This window comes from Pinus tabuliformis, chromosome Q (assembly GCF_031772625.1).
Source record: "Pinus tabuliformis cultivar Carrire ecotype Pingquan chromosome Q, CPIR1, whole genome shotgun sequence".
Classification (NCBI taxonomy): domain Eukaryota; kingdom Viridiplantae; phylum Streptophyta; class Pinopsida; order Pinales; family Pinaceae; genus Pinus; species Pinus tabuliformis.
In genome coordinates this window covers 35851061-35871573 of record NC_142296.1, presented here as the reverse complement: position 1 = coordinate 35871573, position 20513 = coordinate 35851061, and the positions used below count along the sequence as shown (strand labels likewise).

The window sequence follows — 20513 nt, the reverse complement described above, 5'->3', positions numbered from 1 at the left end:
CAAGCTTTTAGTATATCATAAATCTCGTCTTCCCCAATGCATCTCCGGATTTCTTGATCTATTCCTGTGTGGAACAGACACCCGCTTATCCAGCTGTACCTAGCACTTTGCTGGATGATCTTTCTTCTTTCCCTGTGTGATAGGTGTGATGGTAATTTTCCTGCAACTAGATAATTGGCAATGTCTGCATACCAAGGTGAGTGAGCAGATACTGCAAATAAATACTCATCAGGAAAAGAATCATCTACTGGAGCATTTTCATCAGTTTTCAAATGAGAAAGGAAATCAGCAACTACATTTTCTTTACCTGGCCTATCTACAATTGTGATGTCAAATTCCTGCAATAGTAATAACCATCTGGTGACTCGGGCATTTGTAACTGATTTATTCATTAAATACTTAATGGCCGAGTGATCAGTATGCACAAAGGTAGTGTAGCCAGTAATATAATGTCTAAATTTATTAATAGCATAAATAACTGCTAGAAATTCCTTCTCAGTAACTATGTAATTTAGCTCAGCTGGTGTCATGTTCTTGCTAATAAAATAGATGGCATAGGGGAGACTGTTTTCTTCCTGACCCAGGATAGCTCCAATTGCCGTGTCTGAGGCATCAGAGGAGATATGAAAGGGTAATGCCCAATCAGGTCCTCTCAAAATGGGGGCTGCGGACAACAGATGTTTAAGTTTATTGAATGCATTTTCACAATCATCAGTCCACTTAAATTCAACATTTTTCGTTAACAACACAAATAGAGGAGAAGCTATTTTGGAAAAATCCTTAATGAATCTTCTATAATATCCGGCATGTCCTAGAAAGCTTCTTACATCAGTTTGTGTTTTGGGGATAGGGAGGTTCTGAATTACCTGGATTTTAGCTGGATCGACTTGAATTCCTAAAAATGAAATGAAATGACCCAATACAATACCTTGATTCATCATCATATGGCACTTTTCAGTGCTTAAGGCAAGGTGTGCTTCTATACACCGCTTAAGTACTTTTTCAAGATTTTGCAGTGCATCCTCAAAAGTCACTCCATAAGGAGTAAAGTCATCCATGAATATTTCCAATGAATCATTTAACATATCAGAAAAGATCCCTATCACCGCTCTTTGAAATGTTGCTGGAGCGTTACACAGCCCAAATGGAAGTACTCTGTAAGCAAAGGTCCCCCATGGGCTAGTAAATGTGGTTTTGTCCTGGTCCTGGGGTGCAATCTTAATCTGATTATATCCACTAAACCCATCCAAGAATGAAAAGAATTTCTTACCTGCTAGATTATCCGATACCTGATCAATAAATGGTAAAGAGAAATGGTCTTTTTGGGTGGCTTTATTCAATGCTCTGTAATCCACACATACTCTCCATTTCCCATTTTTCTTGGGTACAATTACAAGTGGGGAGACCCACTCACTATCAGATATGGGGTATATAAATCCTGCATTCAAAAGTTTTTGAAGTTCCTCCTTCACAATTTCTCTTAGGTTGGGGTTCATTCTCCGCTGGGGTTGACAGACTGGTCGGGATCCCTCTTTAATATAGATACGGTGAGTGCATAATTCAGGGGAGATCCCTTTCATGTCTGTGTAGTCCCATGCAAATGCCTCTTTATTTTCTTGGAGTAACTTTATTAATTGCTGTTTTTCATTAGCAGTCAAGTCAGGATTTATATTTAATGTTTTGCCAGGTTCAATTTCAATTGTTGTACTTTTGGAAGGGCTGCCTACTACTGTCTGAAATAAGTTTTCATCTTTCATGTTCTGCTGGGATTCAGATTCTAAGATTGCAGTGAAGTGATTATATGTTTCAGGGCTGACCAAAGAGGGTTCAGAAATAAAGCTGCTGATTAATTCATCTTCGGTGGAGTCCTTAAAAGTCAAAGCTTGTCCAATAGTTAATATAGGTTGGGTCTCTTCATCCTCATAGTCTACCCATACAGAATTTTCATTATTAATCATGGGTGTAGCATGAGGATAGAGGGTAAGCTATTTGGTTTCCTGCCCAGATCTACAGCTGATGAAAGCATCTGCTGTAGCCAGCCAAGGTCTCCCTAGAATCAACGGATGACCCCCCAACTTTGTTTTAGTTTGTAACACCACAAAGTCAACCGGGTAATTCCAGGATTCTACAGAGATTATAAGATCTTCAATGACCCCTTCAGGTTTAATTGTAGAACGGTCATCCAACTCTAAGATAGTTGGAGTTTCCCTGATAAAGTTTTTTAACTGGAGCAATTGTGCTGTTTCGAGTGTCATAATATTTATTGCAGCTCCTAAATCTACTAGGACTTTAGAGATAAAGGTTTTTCCAACTTGGACTGTTACTGTAGGGTGACCAGGGTCACCATACTTTACAGGATAATCTTTTTCAGTCATTAAAGAAGTTAATTCTCCCATCACATGAACTGTGAGGGGATCCTTAGCCTTCCTTTCTGGTTTTTTTATACAAATGTCTCTAATAGTTCTAGCATAAATAGGAACATCTCTTAATGCTTGCAATAATGGGATTTTAACATACAAATTTTGTAGCTCTCCTAAAAGGTTAAAGGTCGGCTGCTCAAGTGTTTTAGTGAGAGTCAGCCGTTCAGGGAATGGCGGATCTATTGTTTGATCATTATTATTAGGTGCCGATTCTGCTGTTTCAGCATTATTGTTAGCTGGTTTCTCTTTTCTAACTTCTTCTTTGTCAGAGTCAGTAATATCATCTATAATGGGTTCAACAATTCTCCCTGAGCGAAGATGAATATCATTACATTGCAGGGGAGAGACAAGCTGATTTTGAATGTCAATAACTTGTAGGGCTTTATTATTATTTGGATTGGGGTTAGGTTGTACAGGCAGTTGTGGTCTCATTGCCTGGTTATTTGGAGGAGTATTGGATGGTAAGGAAAGAGACTGTTGTTGTTGAGGAAATGGTATCTTTTGGGCTGCCCAGTTTGGATTCCATTGATTAAAATATGGTTGCTGGGGAGCCCAAGGATTCCATATAGTAGGATCAGGAAAAGGGAGATTTGGTTGCTGCATAAGTGGAAAATTCATTGTATTAAAGGGCGGGTACTGCATTTGGTTCATGGGTGGGTAGTTTGTTTGAAAAGGAGAATTATTATTCCAACGACTGAATGCTGTGTTAGAGCTCATACCTTGTCTTTGTGGCCATTGCCTCCTCTGTGTCATCAGGTACACTGCTTCAGCCTCTTCTTCGGTTGACTGCAGTGCTGCTTTGATTCCAGGCAGAGAGGGGCATTGCTGTGTTTCATGGTCCTTCTCGCAGATTGTGCAGATAGGTATCTTATCCAGTGGGCATTCTCTGAGTGGGTGTTTTTCTCTGCATTTGGAACAGAAAATGGCTAAAGCAGCTTCTGCTTCCGCCTGTTTCTTCTTAACCTGCAAAGCATCAATTTGTGAAGCAAAAGAACTTAGCATCTCAGTTTTAAATTCTTCCAATAAGTTACCTATTTCAGCTCTTGTTGCTCCTCCACTGGCTGACTTCTGAACTCTTGAATACACATTATCCCTGCTCTTTGATCTGTTCCCTGCTCCTCTTGAGCATCTCATGCAGAGATTGATGATTTCATCAAATGATTCCTTGGAAATGTCCCCTTTTCCCAGCATGTTCAACATGTCCAGGCAGTCATCTCTTACCCCTTTCAGCAATATGGTTTTCAGAATATCTTTACTCATATTGGGGTGGTCAGACCTCTGCAGATTATACTGCAGTCTTTCCACAAAATCTTCTAAGCTCTCGTCCTCCTTCTGAACCATTTTAAACAATTCTTCCTTCCTTTCTCTTGTTCGGCAGTAGTCTTGATATTTGGCCAGAAATCCCTCTTTCATCTGGTCCCAGGTGGTGATTGCTTGAGCTCCTAAGCTCATAAACCACCTCAACGCATTCCCTTTTAGTGTTGCTGGAAACAGTTTTAGTTTCTGATTAGGACTTATATAATCATAACTTCTACATAGTATGTCGAATTCAAAGAGGAATTCATCTGGGTCTTCAGAGGATAACCCATGGAAGTTGGGTAATGCCGAGAGTGGAATGTTCTTCATAGGGGTCGTTCCTCTCGGGAGATCCCCAATTGGGAACTCCAGGGTAGAAAGTGAGTTCTCCCCCCTTCCTTCTGTTCTGTTATCCTCCATTGGTCTTTTTCCTGAATCACTTACTTTATCTTCTGTGTCTTCTGTTTCTTCAGGTTCTTCTATCGATTCCTTAGTGTATTCTGGTACTTCCAGCTTCCTTTCAGGTCCCAGTACTTCCTCCGTCTGCCGATCCGTTTGTGAGGAGTATTGGATCTGAGGTCTCCGGGAACTCGTCCTTTGTGATGATTCGACCTTTGAGATGATTTCGTCAATATAAGTCTTTCTTCCTCCTTTGCCGCCTGTGAAATTAGGTTTCTTGCGTCCTCTCATGCACCTGTTATTTTCACAAAGAAATCATTAATGCTTTCAGAAATCTTTAGTTGCCTTCCCCGGCAACGACGCCAAAATGTTGGCTAGTTGAATTGTTTATTGATTAAACATTCAAGTACCACATTAATTGTCAACCTGAGAAAGTCTTTTTATTCCAAAGGCTACCGCGTACTGTATGTACTTAATTCTAAAAGCATTAAAAAGCTGTAGCATACGTGATTCTTACGCTAAGTTATCAGTACAGATAAAATGAAAGCAGTTAATTAAGATTACAAATCTGAAAAGTAAAATGATGGATACTCTGCTGGCAGAGGATCAGGACCCTATCCTCCAGGTGAGGACGTTCAGCACCTGCCCCTGTAACCAGATTGATAATGCACACTGCACTCTAGTTCACCGGTGACAGATCCTTACACACTTCAAGCAATTAATGAAACAGAGTACTAGAAAAACTAAAATACCAGAGGTAATGCTACAGAATCCAAACAGAGTATCAGCAGAAAGAAACTATCACACACTTACACATTTGACAGAAAAGTAAATGGGTGAATCTTGTGAGGAAGGTGGGCCCAGTCCCTCTCACAAGATTCCCTAGAACACAAAGGCTAAATTAAGTGCTCAGAACAGTCTTCTATTCATCTGCCAAAAGATTCAAGTACAATAAAGTTCAGACTTGTTGATGTCTTTCAAAATCTCACTTACAGATCACACACTCTAACTCTCTTTCTAATGTAGATGTCTCCTCTTTATAGAGGAGACATCTATTACAATAGATTATTACAGTTCATTCAGTTAACCCATTCTATCAAAAATAAGAATTACAGACCGCTGTTACAACAGTATAACAACATATTCTTTCTTAGGTTCTGGCTGTTACACAGCTGGTAACTGTCTTCGACCGTCTTCTTGGGATCTTCGCATTCCTTTGCCGTTTCCCCATGCTGTTCCTGATTTAAGCAATGGTAACTGTGTTCTACCCGCTTTAGATAGCTGCAGATCGTGCCGCGTCAGCGTTCTTCAGATAGTTGCCGGTTGTTATTCCCAGCTGTTGCAAAATAGCCTGCTTTAGATGGTTGCTGTTGCTGACTGTAGCAACTGCGTAGTTGCTGCTTCTGGTGTTGCAACAACTGCGTAGTTGCTGTTTCTGGTGTTGCGGCAACTGCGTATTTGCTGTTTCTGGTGTTACAGCAACTATAAATTATAATTCCTGCAGGCTTAAGACAATTACTTGGCAACTTAGTCAGCTTTTCAAAGATAAATATAAAGATACTCACGAATATGCAATGAACAATTAAACATATAGATATGCGGAAAGTTACTTCGTACCTTGGGGAGATTAAGTCATTATGTAATCAAAGCTTACAACTTATGACTGAAAAGGATAATATTATGGCAAAAGTATAAGGTCAAAATAGGTCAATTCTGAGTCCTAACATGCCTGTGATGGTGGCCTGCACTGTTCGTAGCTAGGAACCTGATGCAATGGGGATCCCGAAACCAAGAAGTGGGCTTCGTTGAGTAAATGGTGAACAACTTTCCAACTTCGTTCCTTTCCCTTATTACTTTCATTTCCATGGTCTGGATAGGTAAAATAGAAATGCTCGTCTTTGCTAGTGTTACAAGTCTTTTTAGCCAGATTAATAATAATTGTTGCTTCAGACATGTAATATTTTGGAACTTCTTTGAAAATCAAGTTCGTTATCGATGTTAGTCTTAATATGTTTTTGTGGGTGTTTTGATAAGCATTGCATGAATGAATGGATTATTAATGATTTTGATGTGATTGTAATGTACTAATCGTTAGTGTAGGTTTTAACCCCGTACAGAAATTACCTGCATACGAATTCTAAAACACAGAAAATAAATAATGCGAGAGAAGAACACATAAAACACATATACACAGAGATTTTCCCCTGGATCCCAAAACCAGGACTACCAGCTTGATTTTTCATTATGTTCCTTTCAATGTTATAATACATATTTATACATGCCAAAGCATCCAATACCATGGACCGAAAAACCATCGCGTCCAATACCATGGACCGAAAACCATCGCGTCCAAAAAACATGTGCAAAAATCATGCACAAAACCATAGGTGGGTCCGCCCAACCTAACATAGGGTCCAAAACCAAAATTTTCCGGGGCGCTGCCCCAGACCCCATAAAGTGGGGTTACAGGTGCCCCTCAAACCCCCTATTAACTACGTGGAAAGAATATAACACAACCCAACATTCTCCCACTTGTTGTTTTCTTTCCATAGGGGGGCACAAGAAAGCTTAGTCATTTTTCTAGCCCTGAAATGCCCATTGTCTGTCTACACCAACAGAAATTCTCAGAGCTCACAGATTTTGTTAATGCATGTGCAGTATTCTTCAAAGTGTCCACCTTTACCAGCAACACCTTTTTGTCTTCTATCATATCCCTCACAAAGTGATATTGAACATCAATGTGCTTTGTGTTTGAATGAAATGCGGGGTTCTTTGCCAAGAAAATTGCACTTTGGATGTCACAACCTATCCTTATAGCTTCCTGTATGAACCCCATACTTGAACACAATCTCTGCAACCAAACTGCTTCCTTTCTTACATGAGTGGCTGCCATGTATTATGCCTCTGTAGTTGATAGTGCCACTATAGATTGTTTCTTACTCATCCAACTGACTGCACCTCCAAATAGGTTAAACAATACCCACTTGTAGATCTTCTCTGATCCAGATCTCTAACCCGGTCTGCATCAACAAAGCCATGAATATCCAACACTCTGTCCAATCCTGGTCTTCCTTGGTAGCATAAACCATAATCACTAGTGCCACGCAAATACCTGAAAAGTCGCTTCACTGCTGTCCAGTGCTCCTTCCCTAGTTTTGACATAAACCTGCTCAATACTCCTACTGCATGTGCAATGTCTGGTCTAGTATAGACCATTGCATACATCAGGCTACCAACTGCACTTGCATATGGAACATAGGACATGTCCTCTTCCTCTTCTTGTGTCTTGGGACACTGTTCAGCAGATAACCTCACACCTACAGGAATAGGAACCTTCACCAGTTTACTATCCTGCATATTAAACCTCTGCAATATTGTCTCGACATACTTCCTATGGTTTAACCAGAGCTTCCTCTTTTCCCAATCTCTTTTAATTTCCAAACCCAAAATATAGTTTGCAGCACCAAGATCTTTCATGTCGAATTTGGAGAACAATTGGGTCTTCAAATCCTCGATAACTTCTTTGTCATTTCCAACCAACAACATATCATCCACATACAAAACCAGATAAATAACACGGTCACCAATTAATTTAAAATACACACAGTGATCTGCTTTTCTTCTGGTGAAGCCAAGTCCCTGTATAAATGTATCAAATTTCTAATGCCACATCCTTGGTGATTGTTTTAACCCATATAGAGACTTCTTTAACTTACATACCAGTTCTTTCTTACCCTTCACCGCAAAGCCTTCAGGTTGCTTCATGTAGATCTCCTCTCCCAGATCCCCGTGAAGAAATGTTGTCTTCAAATCCATCTGTTCTACCTCAAAATCAAAAGCAACAGCAACAGATAAAAGTAATCTAATAGAAGTTACATTGGCAACAGGAGAAAAAATATCACCAAAATCAATTCCTGACACTTGGGAATAACCTTTTGCTACCAACCGAGCTTTGTATTTCTCCCCTTTTCCTTCTGCATTTGTCTTCTTTTTGAACACCCATTTGTTGCCAATGGGTTTCCTTCCAGCCGGCAACTCCACCAGATCCGAAGCCTCAGTTTTGTGCAAAGATTCCATTTCATCAACCATGGCCTCTTTCCAGAGTTTTCCATCCTCTAAATCCACTGCTTCCTTCACAGTTCTAGGATCATCACCAGTAATAGACAAAGCAAAATTTGAACAGAAAGTAGATGGACTATACCTTTCTGGCTGCCTTTTTTCTCGAACTGATCTTCTCAGAGCCAGAGTTTGTGGTTCTTCATCTTCTGATTCCTCCTCTGTTGTAGAGTCTGATTCTTCCTCCTTTAGCTCAAACTCTATCTTCTCAAGTTCCTTTGGTTGGGCTTCATGTTTAATAACATCTTTCACCTCTCTGAACAGCACATCTCAGCTGTACATAACCTTCCTTGTTACTGGGTTCCAAAGCTTATAACCATTTAAACCATCCTTATACCCAATAAAGATGCACTTTTCAGATTTACTATCCAACTTTGTTCTTTTCTCCTTTGGAACATGTACATATTCATCACATCCAAATACCCTCAGATGTGAAAGAGAGGGCTTCTTACCAGTCCATACCTCTTGTGGAGTCTTATCCTCCAACACTGATGAAGGTGACCTGTTGACCAGATAACATGCAGTATCCACCGCCTCTGCCCAGAATTCCTGTCCTAACCTGGCACCACTGAGTATGCTTCTTGCTCTTTCCATCAACGTCTTGTTCATTCTTTCTGCAACTCCATTTTGCTGGGGTGTATATGGAGTAGTCTTCTATTGTGCTATACCACACTTCTTGCAGAATTCTTCAAATTCCTTACTGCAAAACTCTCCACCATTATCTATCCTCAACACCTTTATCTTCTTCTCTGTCTGGTTTTCCACTAGAGCCTTAAATTCTTTAAACCTATCAAAGACTTCAGATTTCTTCTTAAGGAAATATATCCATGTATTCCTTAAAAAGTCATCTATAAATGATACATCGTACACAGACTTACCCAGTGATGGAACCTTCATAGGTCCAAACACATCACTATGCACCAACTCTAATATATGTTTCACCCTCTTACCACTAGAGGGGAAACTCACCCGATTCTGCTTCCCGTATACACAATTTTCACAGAAATCAAAATCCAGAGAGCTATTACTTATACCTTCTACCATACCTTTACCATGAAGTATTCGAAGGCCCTTCTCTCCAATATGTCCAAGCCTTTGATGCCACAACATGGTCTTTTCTCCAGAGACCATTAGATTTTCTACTTCACTTTCAAGAACCACGGAACTGTTGCACTCATCAACAACAGTGCTACCTTGCAGCTTGTATAGAGTTCCAATCCGAACTCCCCGCATCAATACCAGTGCTCCCCGAACCATCTTGCAGGCATCCTTCTCGAACACTGTTTTTACATCTGCATCATTTAGCTTACTAACAGAAATCAGATTTCTGGCTAATGCAGGAATATGCAGAACATCCGGAAGTGTTCTAACCCTTCCACCTTGTAGCTTCAACTTTACTTTTCCACTACCAATGATTCTAGCCTTCCTGTCATCCCCCAAGAAGACATCACCACCATCATATTTCTCATACTCACAAAACCACTCTCTATGGGGAGTGAAGTGAAAGGATGCACCTGAGTCAATCAACCATGCCTCATGATCTACATGTGTACTTGAAGAAGCCAAGTACACATCCCCACCTTCATCTGAGGTGGTTTTCGCTTCTGCAGAAGGAGCCTCATCAGATCCCTTTCCTTTGTCAGGAGCTTTAGATTTACAGTCCCTTTTGAAGTGGCCTTCCTTTCCGCATTTCCAGCACACCACCTTTACAGGTTTTCCTGGAGATTTAGATCTCCCTCTAGATTTAGATCTCCCACTCGATGACTTATTTTTATTTCTATTCTGGGACCGTCCTCGTACAAACAAGGCATCACCATTTTGGCTCTCCATATTTTTCCGTCTCATCTCCTCCGTCAGCAAGGCTGAGACTATTTCATCAAACTGCAAGGCAGTTGCATTGCTACCTATTGCAATAACCAGACTATCCCATGAATCTGGTAGAGAACACAAAAAACTGATGCACTTATCATCATCTAAAATTTTAATATCAATAGATGCTAATTGACTTACCACAGTATTAAATGCGTTCATATGCTCTGTCACCAAGTCTCTATCTTTCATCCTCAGGTTATACAACTTTTTCCGTAGGAATAGTTTATTCACCAGAGACTTAGATTGGTACAAAGTCCCTAACTTGTCCCACAAAGCCTTTGTTGTAGCTTCCCCTGATACATTCATCAATACTGAATCTGAGACACATAATCGTATTGTGCTCTTTGCCTTCCGATCCAACTTCTTCCATTCTTCATCGGACACTCCCATTGGTTTAGTACCCGGATCTACCGCGATCCACTGATCTTTATCCATCAATAGATCCTCCATCTCGAGTTTCCACAACTCAAAACTCTGACCATTAAATTTCTCGATCTCTATCTTTCCACTGCTCGCCATCTTCTTTCACCACCAGAATCGATCTCGTAGATCTCCCACTGAACAGGGTCTACCACAGGCCCAAGCGAAACCCCTCAGCAACAAAGGCGTCCCCTTGAAGCCAAATCCGCTCTGATACCAAATGTAGGATTTAACCCCGTACAAAAATTACCTGCATACAAATTCTAAAACACAGAAAATAAATAATGCAAGAGCAGAACACGTAAAACACATATACATAGAGATTTTCCCCTGGATCCCAAAATCGGGACTACTAGCTTGATTTTTCATTATGTTCCTTTCAATGTTATAATACATATTTATACATGCCGAAGGATCCAATACCATGGACCGAAAAACTATCGCGTCCAATACCATGGATCGAAAACCATCGCGTCCAAAAAACATGTGCGAAAATCATGCACAAAACCATAAGTGGGTCCGCCCAACCTAACATAGGGTCTAAAACCAAAATTTTCCAGGGCGCTGCCCCACACCCCATAAAGTGGGGTTACGGGTGCCCATCAAACCCCCTGTTAACTACGTGGAAAGAATATAACACAACCCAACAGTTAGGCCTCCTTGGAATACGTTGTTTTTTATGCTGCCACCTTGCTAGGTAGCATGGTTCTTGTTTGGCTCACTTAGCCGCTGGACATAGTTACTTTTTGTGGCGTGATGCTAATGGCCATGGTTCTGGTCTTCTTTAGAGTGATGGTTATGGTTATTGGTACATCGGGCATGGCTTTCATGCAACAAATGGCTCTGGATATAGCTTTCACACTTAGATGGCAGATGCTGGACAAGGTTCTCACTATACTGGGCATGACTTATCTGGGTATGCTGGGCATTTCAATATGCGGGATTTGCTTCCTCCACCCTTGTTTTCTATGTTGCCTTTGATTTCTATGCTGCCTCTCTAGCTACCTTTGCTTCTGCCTCTCTCACTATGGCCAATAGACTACTCGATCTGGAAAGGAGGAAGGAAATGTAACTAAATATGGAGCAGATTATAACTAATAAACTAGCTCAGGTGCTTATGTTGATCCGGAACCAACACTAATTTATCTTGTTTACTGGGTTGATCTTGTAAAAGAACCAACAACATCAGCATCCAAGTCAACAGAGGTACCCGAGATAGCAGAGGCTATTGAATGCAATTGTTGTTGTAACTAGGGCAACTGAGCCAACGAGAATTGCTGAGTAAACCAATACTTGCCTTGGTGGTTAAGCTTCAGCTACTTATGCTCATGCTGCTACTTATGCCTATTTTGGATCTACGGTTGCTGGTGGAGCAACAACAATTGGCTCTAAAACTCGGAATCTGCTCTTTTATCTCGATATGGAAGGGAAGCTATCTTATGCTTCTTACACTTCTGGGTCGACTTCTACTGGTTAAGCAGCAACTAGCTTTGGAACAAGAAGAAATGCTACCGAGGATACTTGCCTATGAGACCCTCTTGGCCATTTTTCCACTTACTTCTCTTGATGTCTGTCTATCGTTACTAAAAGATGTTCAAGCTAGATTTACGGTTGGATCAATGGTTGAACATGTTTGCTAAAAACCTCTGCGTTGGCTTCACTCTCCACTTGCATCATCCCATAACTTACCACTTACAACCTCATATTAGCATTAATTTATATTTCCATCTCACAAGATGATATATATTAGCATTAGTTTATTAGAGTTTACCAACAACAATATAAAAATAAAAAAACAAATTAATATATATAACATATAATTTTCCAAATAACTAAACTCATAATAACTCAGCCATTTCGATTGCTATAGTCTCAGCCGTACCTGCCCGAGGGACTACTAAAAAATATTTGTATGAGAATAATTTATGTGATAACTGCACTGTTTGCGTTACAAGAATTTAACACATTGTTCTCTATGTTATTATGACTTTGAATACATTTGGACCAATGAAATTTGATGACCTCGAAAAGAAATGTTGGCGTGTCAATAATCCATGTTCAAAAACTAGCATAAAACTTCTATGTTCATGAGAGTAAAGACGTTTGATCTTTACATGCTGGTGAAAAAACTGGGGAGAGAATATATCTCTGTATGCCTGAAGCTATGTGGATTTTCCATTCAATCTTCACTCTAAATAATTAGTGTAATTTGATTATAAATTTTGAAATGTTTTAGAAATACGAGTGAAGTAAAACAGTCAATCTCACTTATATCTGAGATTTCTAAATACTTTGTAATACACATAAAGGGTTTCTGAAATATTATGCCATACACAGAAAGATAATCCTAGAACAAATTCAGATGTTATTTTTGCTTCACAGGGCATCCTTCTATCAAATTATAAATTTAGTTCATCTAAGGAGTAAAGGAAAACCAACTTTATGGCCCATGTAGGATATATGAAATCTGCAATATGTTTATTAGATACAGATAACCTATAATCAACCTAAAATCGGATTCATATCCCTAAAGATACATAAAATCTGCAATAGATATAAAGCCACCCGGATATAATCTGCCATATATATAAAGACACCCAGATATATGTCTGTTGAAAAAACTTATTTAGTAACAATATGCACTAGATAACATCTTAAAATTACTGGAACAGAACCAATAAATCCTTATGCACATTGAAATCGTACAGAAGTACTGGGGCTGTCAAACGATTGAGTAAAATTAAATATATTTATAACTTAGTGTCACATTATGGCACAAATAAAGCAATTACAATGTAGCTGGGGAGAAATAAATTACTCACTAAACCTAGCTAAAATCCTTGAACATTATATCTACAGATTTCAACTATAAGAACAACCTGTCATACTAATTTGAAATGATTATAATATGAGCGAATGAATCTATATAGATCAAACCATCAGAGCCCATATAATCCTCACTGGTTAGAAGACAATCATATGGTTTATATAATGAAGTTATATATATGTTCTTTGCATATATAGTTATGTCTGGTTGACAAGCTGACAGAGAACGACTCTGTAATGATGTAACAGTAACAGTCCACAGACGGTGTGTGACTGACCAACAGTAGATGCGTTGAACCCTTTTCAAGGCAACGAATTCGTGTAAATATAGTCGCCATCTTCGAACTGACGATACCCCTTATTCTCACAATCCTCTGGCCACGGATGACGAAGATCTTGATGGGAAGAGGACGAAACACAACGGACTCCCCCTGCACTTTCTTTATGGTGAGCGTCGCCTTGCATCTGCATATTTTAAATAAAATCAGTACTCCCATATCACAATATTGATTCTGGCCATAAAAATAACAAAGGGTATGAGTAGAATATGATCGTTATCTCATACATTTTGGTGGTTTTCCCCAGAATTTCCCCTCGCCACGACTAATTCTTCGGTCTTTTCTGCAAAACAAAATGAATCACATTATGCAAATACCCAACCTTGCCGAAAATCTGTAACTTCATTATTGCATAAAATATTTGTATATTTGAATCTGGTCAATCAAGAAATGAATTATTCACCAAATCACTCTAACTAAAATCCTTTATTAAAATATAAAAAAAAAGCTACTGATTAATAAAAAGGGCTACCTTGTAAAAGAAGTCTGGAAGCCGCAGACTGTTGAGAGATGAAGATGAGCAGGAAGATGAGAGCGACGATGGAAGAAATGCCTGCACGCACAAAGCTCCCCATATTTGACATTGGAGATAATGATTGAATGAATGAATCAAACAGTGGGTGCTTACCCCCTTTCATATTTTCAGCGATCTAGCAGTGGATCACATGCGGAGAGTGTGTGGCAGAATTATGACGACAGCAATGATACTGTTTATGGTAAATGCAGCCCATATAGCGTGCTCTGTCGAGCTGGAAACGACCCGGGAAACGTCACATGTGAATGCGAATATGGTGATAACAGCGCAGACTTCCACCTACTTGTGTCTTGTAACTCCAAACTGCACTGTCTTGGCCTGCTCTGGTCGGATTCTCTTACAGCTTGAGACCACGAAGATACATTAAATAATTATGAATGAAGTAGAATAAACTTGCTCAGTAAGTTACATTGATAAGCATTTATTTTATATAATTATGAATGAAGTAGAATAAACTTGCTCAGTAAGTTACATTGATAAGCATTTATTTTATATAATTATGAATGAAGTAGAATAAACTTGCTCAGAAGGTTACATTGATAAGCATTTATTTTATATGATAAGTGAGTTTGGTAATGGTTAGTAGAATAAATTTGTTCAATAAATTATATTGATAAGTAAGTTTGGTATAGTTATATCTAAGAATAACACTCAAATAAGATAAGGAATTGATTCAGTGATTTAATCTCTAAAATATTTTAGCAAAGCACTTCATCATATTTATCCAAATAATTATGTGAAAAATAACATAGATATATTTGTCAAAAAATTATTTTAAAAACTTCTCTTTTTCAACTTGAATTTACTTATACCTCATTCTTATTTAAAATTAACTTTTTATATCTCATTCTTATTTAAAAGAGTCCTATGGAATCCATTGGATTGGAGTCAAGAAAACTATCGAGTATTCATTGGTCTTTTTCTTAGAGCTAAATTATAAATACATAATTTTAATAAGGAAAAATGAAAAGTGAAGTAATTTATTTAATATATATATATTTAAATTTGGTGAAATTTTTTTCTATAAAATTAGAGAGGATTATTTAAAATACATTTTCAAATATATAAATAAATGAACTCTTCAAAATTTATATAAATAGATTCACCGTTCAAAATTTCTTCGACAGTGAGATTAAGTAGATTATAAAACTCTAACAAATCACCGCTAAATTTTGTACAAAGTCGATCTAAAAATATTACAGAGGTTAAAAGATTTTAAAAGGAATTTAATAAGGAAAAACATTAAATTAAAGAAAAAAAATTATAAAACAACTTAAAACTTTAAAAAGTTATCGTACAACCAAATTTAAAACTCTTTTATTTGTTGTACATGCATGGCATTAAGGCTGACGGTGGAGAAATTATTTTTCTAATTTCGAAGAGATTGTCGGACGCTATGGCCCATCGAAGAAATCGCGGTCCATCGAAAGCCCAACAGAATTCCGGGTCTTCGTTTTTGCAAGGTCAAAAGGTTCACGAAATTTAGGGTTTGTTGAAGAATGAGGGTGAATATAATCTGCCAAAATTGTTGGACGTACTGATTTCCACCCAGCTGTCCCACGCTCTTCAGTTACTTAACATTAATGTTAGAAAAGTGCCATGAGGTCTTGTAAATGCTGCTATGGTGATGGCAGTGTAACCGTCGTTTGTTGTTGGTTATATATGGCGGTTGTAGTTTGTATGGTTCATCGGTTGAGTGAAGAGGTAAATATATTGTGATGCCATGTCCCGAGAGTTGTTAGAGTTTGTTGTTGAGTGAGAGGGGTTGTTACTGCATATGTTGAGCATGTAGTATGTTGTATTGTTGAGACAGAGTTGATTGTATGAGATGAAAGTTAGAGCAGGTTGGTTGAGTCACTTGTTGTGATTGAGTGAGAGTGTTTTAGTGGTTTTAGTATGGAAATGGGATGAAACATGGCATATGGTTTGTTGATTTGAGTTAGGTAATTTTTAGTTTAAAATATTGTGAAACTTAGTTTATAGGAGAGCGTGAAGGTTAGGGCATTTAGGAAGGCGAGTAGTGGATGTGTAGCGACATCTTTCAGGTAGAGGCATGAGAACTTGGAAGTAATGGCTTCCATCCACTGGTGACTCGAAAGACTTGGGTATTGGGGCATTCAATGGGTAGTGGCCTGCAAAGTCGTGGGAGTGGTGGTTTCCAATAGGTGGTGGCATGCAAAGTTCAAGAAGTGGTGGCTTTCCACAGGTAGTGACCTAGAGTGAGTGTTGCTTGCAAGATCGACAAGTTGTGGCTTGTACACTAGTGGTGGCTAGTGCATATGTAACTATAAATTTTGATTAATGAAAAGAAGACGAGCGAGCAAAAGCGAATGGTGGTTTTCTCGCTTTTTGTTTCCACCTTATATCTTGTTCCTTCATGTGTTGATGTGTTTATTTCATATGTATTATTGCTTATGGTTTATGGTTGGTGATGCTTATGTCTTGATGGTTTTCTTTCATATTTATATGTTATTGGTTAACTAATGCATGATTCAATTAATGTGAAAGAAAAGGAAAAAATTGGTAATGGACGATTCATTACTACCATATTAATTCACCCACCCCCTAGTATTATTCGCGCTTCCAACTATTGGTATCAAAGTAAGGGATCTTGGTTGTAGGTTAATTGTTGGATAGTAGATCCAGGAGTGTTTGTAAAAATTTGAATATATATATATATATATATATATATATATATATATATATATATATATATATATATATATATATATCTCTATATATATATATATATATATATATATAGAGAGAGAGAGAGAGAGAGAGAGAGAGAGAAATCCTCTAGGACTATATGTCCTCACTGCTTCAAAGTTCTAGGTATGGTAAGAAAAAGTTAAATCTCAACTATTGGATTATGGATATGACGTTTGGAAACTGGTTTGTGAAGGATGTGGAAATGATCCTATACTAGCCAAGGTGTTGCCACATAATGCACAAGCAAGATGCATTATTTATGAGAATCTCCATAATGTATATTTGGAGAAAATAACAGATTTGAAATCTCTGAAGGAGATTTGAGACAATTTGCAAGTGTTATATGGCAACAACAATGGAGAGGTTGAGAAGAAAAGTAACAAGAAGAAAAAGGAAAAGGCTTCAAAAGGTTGAATCTCAACTAGAAGAGTCTCCCATAGTGCGAGTTCGACATATCATGAGAAGAAATCAGAAAATCAAGAACTAGAGGTATTGTAGTAGAATGGATCCAAAGGTATAAAAACTAATGAGTTGTTTTTGGGTTATGCTTTGGATGTTTTCGATGATATTCATGTTGACTTGCCTAGTGAGCATGAGGATGATGTTAAGATTCTTAGAGATGAGTATGAATCTGTGATGATCATTATTGAAAAATTATATGTTGAAGTTATTAGACTAAAAACAAAGATCAAGAGAAGTTGTTGCATATCTCTAATGCTAAGGCGGTTGAGCTTAAAGGAGAAATCATCATCCTCAAGGCGAGGCTAGAAGAGTTGAAGAGATTATGGGTAGCTTGAAAAAACAAGAGGGTCAAGTTAAACAACTTGAAGTTGAAGTTGTTATGTTCAGAAAGTAGTTTGAAGAAAAGGAAAATGAACTGAAGTAGGAGAAGAGCACCAAGGCTTTGAAAAATTTTCTAGGCAGCTAAAGATATCTCTTTAATCATATCTAGTATTGGCTTTGAAAAGGAAGATTCTAGCACACAAGCACATATAAAGAAGAATACATATCATAAAAGGCCTGTAGCAGAAAATGGTACAAGCAAGAAAAACAAAAGAGGAAAGCAAAAACATATCCATAAACAACCTAGAAGAGAACCTAGAGGAGCACCCATGTCAAGAAGATGATTTGGGTAAATATTGTGCCAGATTTGATGGATTTCAATAAGTAGCTCAGTAATCAATTTTCTCCTTTGATGGGCGATGTAGAGTGCTAGACCTGCCTTAAGTTTGGACATATTGCAACCAATTACAGAGGCACAACTTTCATATCTAATCATGAGTATGGGCAGCCAAGGAGATCAATGAGAAGGCCCTACTACTTCCTTTAATGATCATTGTTTTTTTTGTAACCTATTTGGCCACAAGGAAGTTTATTGCAGATTTAGCCCATGGAGGAGAGGCATGTCTTATGCAAGGCAAAGATCTTACATGGTTAGCATACAGTTTGATTCCCTTACATCATATTTCAGTCATGTGAAGTGTTATACTTGTGACAAATTTGGTCACATGGAAAGATATTGCATATTGTTTGGTTCCTTAAGGTAGATCTAGCAGAATGAGCATATGCCATTCAGGGTAGACCTAAACGAAAGATAAAGGACAATGCCCAAGAAAAGAAGCAACCTAGGACCATGTGGAGGAAGAAGAAGCAATAACTCATGAAGTAGAAAGATTATCCCCCTCTACAGTCTGTAGTTATTTGATGCATATTCATCATTGACTACAATAGTACATGATAGGTGCATAGCCTCAGGGGGAGCATGTGGAAGACTGATGAAGATACTTGTACAAGTTGTAGCAGTAACAACAACATGATGTGATCATGAACCTCATTGCATATTTAGGTCCATAGAATCAACCTATGTATTGGAGGTATGATAAACTCACGGGGAGTTATGCATGGTACTAGGTTTTCATGGCTTGTTTGTCATTTCTAGCTTGTTTTTCACTCATATGCTTGTAACAACACCATACATTGTACCATGGGCATGAGAATAGTCTCTCAATGTATTTTTCATGACATATTTGGTGAGTTGGTTGAGTAACCATAGCATGAAAACATATATGAGAGTGAGAAGCTTGTTTTTTTACATGCCTTGTAGTGGTTATCTTAATTCATCCATGTAAGCACACTTTAGCACAAGATATTGCCACATATTATGCTTAAGAATCCATGTAATTCATTGTACATTATTTGGCCATGATCTGGTAATCCATGTGGAGTGGCCTCTTGCATATGGCAAGGAGCCAATGGCAAGAACATAATGTCTTCTATAATAGGTTGAAGAAATGTTTTCCAACCCCATAACTTGTTCAAGGAGAGCATGTTTAGCATGGAGAATAGCATGGTGTTGGCTTGAGGTGTGTTAGTTTCTTTTTTGTAGCAGATCCCTTAGTTTTCATGACTATCTTATACGATGTTGGTAGCTGATCCGATTTCATCAACAAATAATTTATTATCAACCTTGTTTATTGGTATCAGCGTGATGTTTCAAAGGTTTCAGTATGGTGTGTTCAGTGGGGATTTGATGACCCTTTGTTATTGATGTCAAAGGGGGAGAGTGACACAAGCACTTGAGCGAGATTAAGACCAGTCACGTGTAGATGAATGGAGTCAGTTTGGAATTTGTGGCTATAAGTTGACATTAATTCCAAAGGGGGAGAATGTTGGTTGCATGGTGTTGGCATTGATGTCAACCATTGATGGAGTATTTTCTTGTGAACTTGTCATGATGATGATTACAAAGGTTTGTTGAAGTGTTGTTGAGGTGTGGACATGCTCGAGAGGTGCTTGGCAAGGTGATGTCACAGTTGTAGTAGATCTGGGTCAAATAAGGATGTAAATTCCATGAGTTAGGGCATCATCCCCAACACACATTTGTTCAAAGAGTGAGGATTTCAGTAACCTCCCTTACTGTCCATTCTATCCCTATGATGATCAGCCTTGGGTGCTAGTTCTATCCCAACAATGATGCCTATAGATGAAGAAGAAAATATTACGAGCTCTAAAAAATGGAATTTTCCCATGCTTTTGATTACAACATTCAATTGACTTGTCTGCAACAGGTATTAAATAACTGATCAACAATTGAAGTGTGAATGAATTTAATAACACGGTAATGTGGATCTAGTCAAGAATTAATTGAGTAAGATCAGTTTAAATTTCCTTTATGTTGCTTGATTTAAGGTTGGAAATTCAATGCTTAAAGGAGATAGTATGTTGTGGTGTGAAAGAGGAAAATCCTAAGTGTATGTCTGCATTCTGAATGTGCAAAGAAAAATTGTGTGCACTCCGAAGTAGATGGGTACTAACAAAGTTTCATGCACATTATTAGACAATGCAATGAAGAGAAACTAAGAGGCACACTCGTAAAAATTAGAGAGTCGAGTTATTGGTTGAATACATAGGTACCAGTGTGAGTGATAAAGAATATTTAATGGTTGTTGACACTGCTTGTGTGCAAGGAGAGGAGTAGAGCTGCTATCGTTGAGTGTATTACAAATATTAGTGACAGAGGAAGAGCATTGATTTTGCAGAAGAGATGGATGAATGTGGTGTTTTCTAAGTTGAGGTTGA

The 20513-nt window shown here is 38.2% G+C and overlaps 1 protein-coding gene across 2 annotated transcripts; it reads right to left on the bottom strand.

Moving 5' to 3' along the window:
- Window positions 1-13253: 13253 nt before the first annotated feature.
- On the bottom strand, window positions 13254-14545 carry LOC149218152 (uncharacterized). Of its 2 annotated transcripts, XM_089382349.1 has the most exons (4): window positions 14316-14545; window positions 14160-14240; window positions 13915-13970; window positions 13254-13814 (listed from the first exon to the last, which is right to left on the bottom strand). In XM_089382349.1, exons 1-4 carry the CDS (start codon window positions 14323-14325, stop codon window positions 13653-13655), a joined length of 309 nt encoding a protein of 102 aa, XP_089238475.1. In that variant the 5' UTR covers window positions 14326-14545; the 3' UTR covers window positions 13254-13652. The 2 variants fall into 2 exon arrangements, with proteins under 2 accessions (XP_089238475.1, XP_089238474.1); XM_089382348.1 differs by having other exon boundaries at window positions 14160-14545.
- Window positions 14546-20513: the final 5968 nt, after the last annotated feature.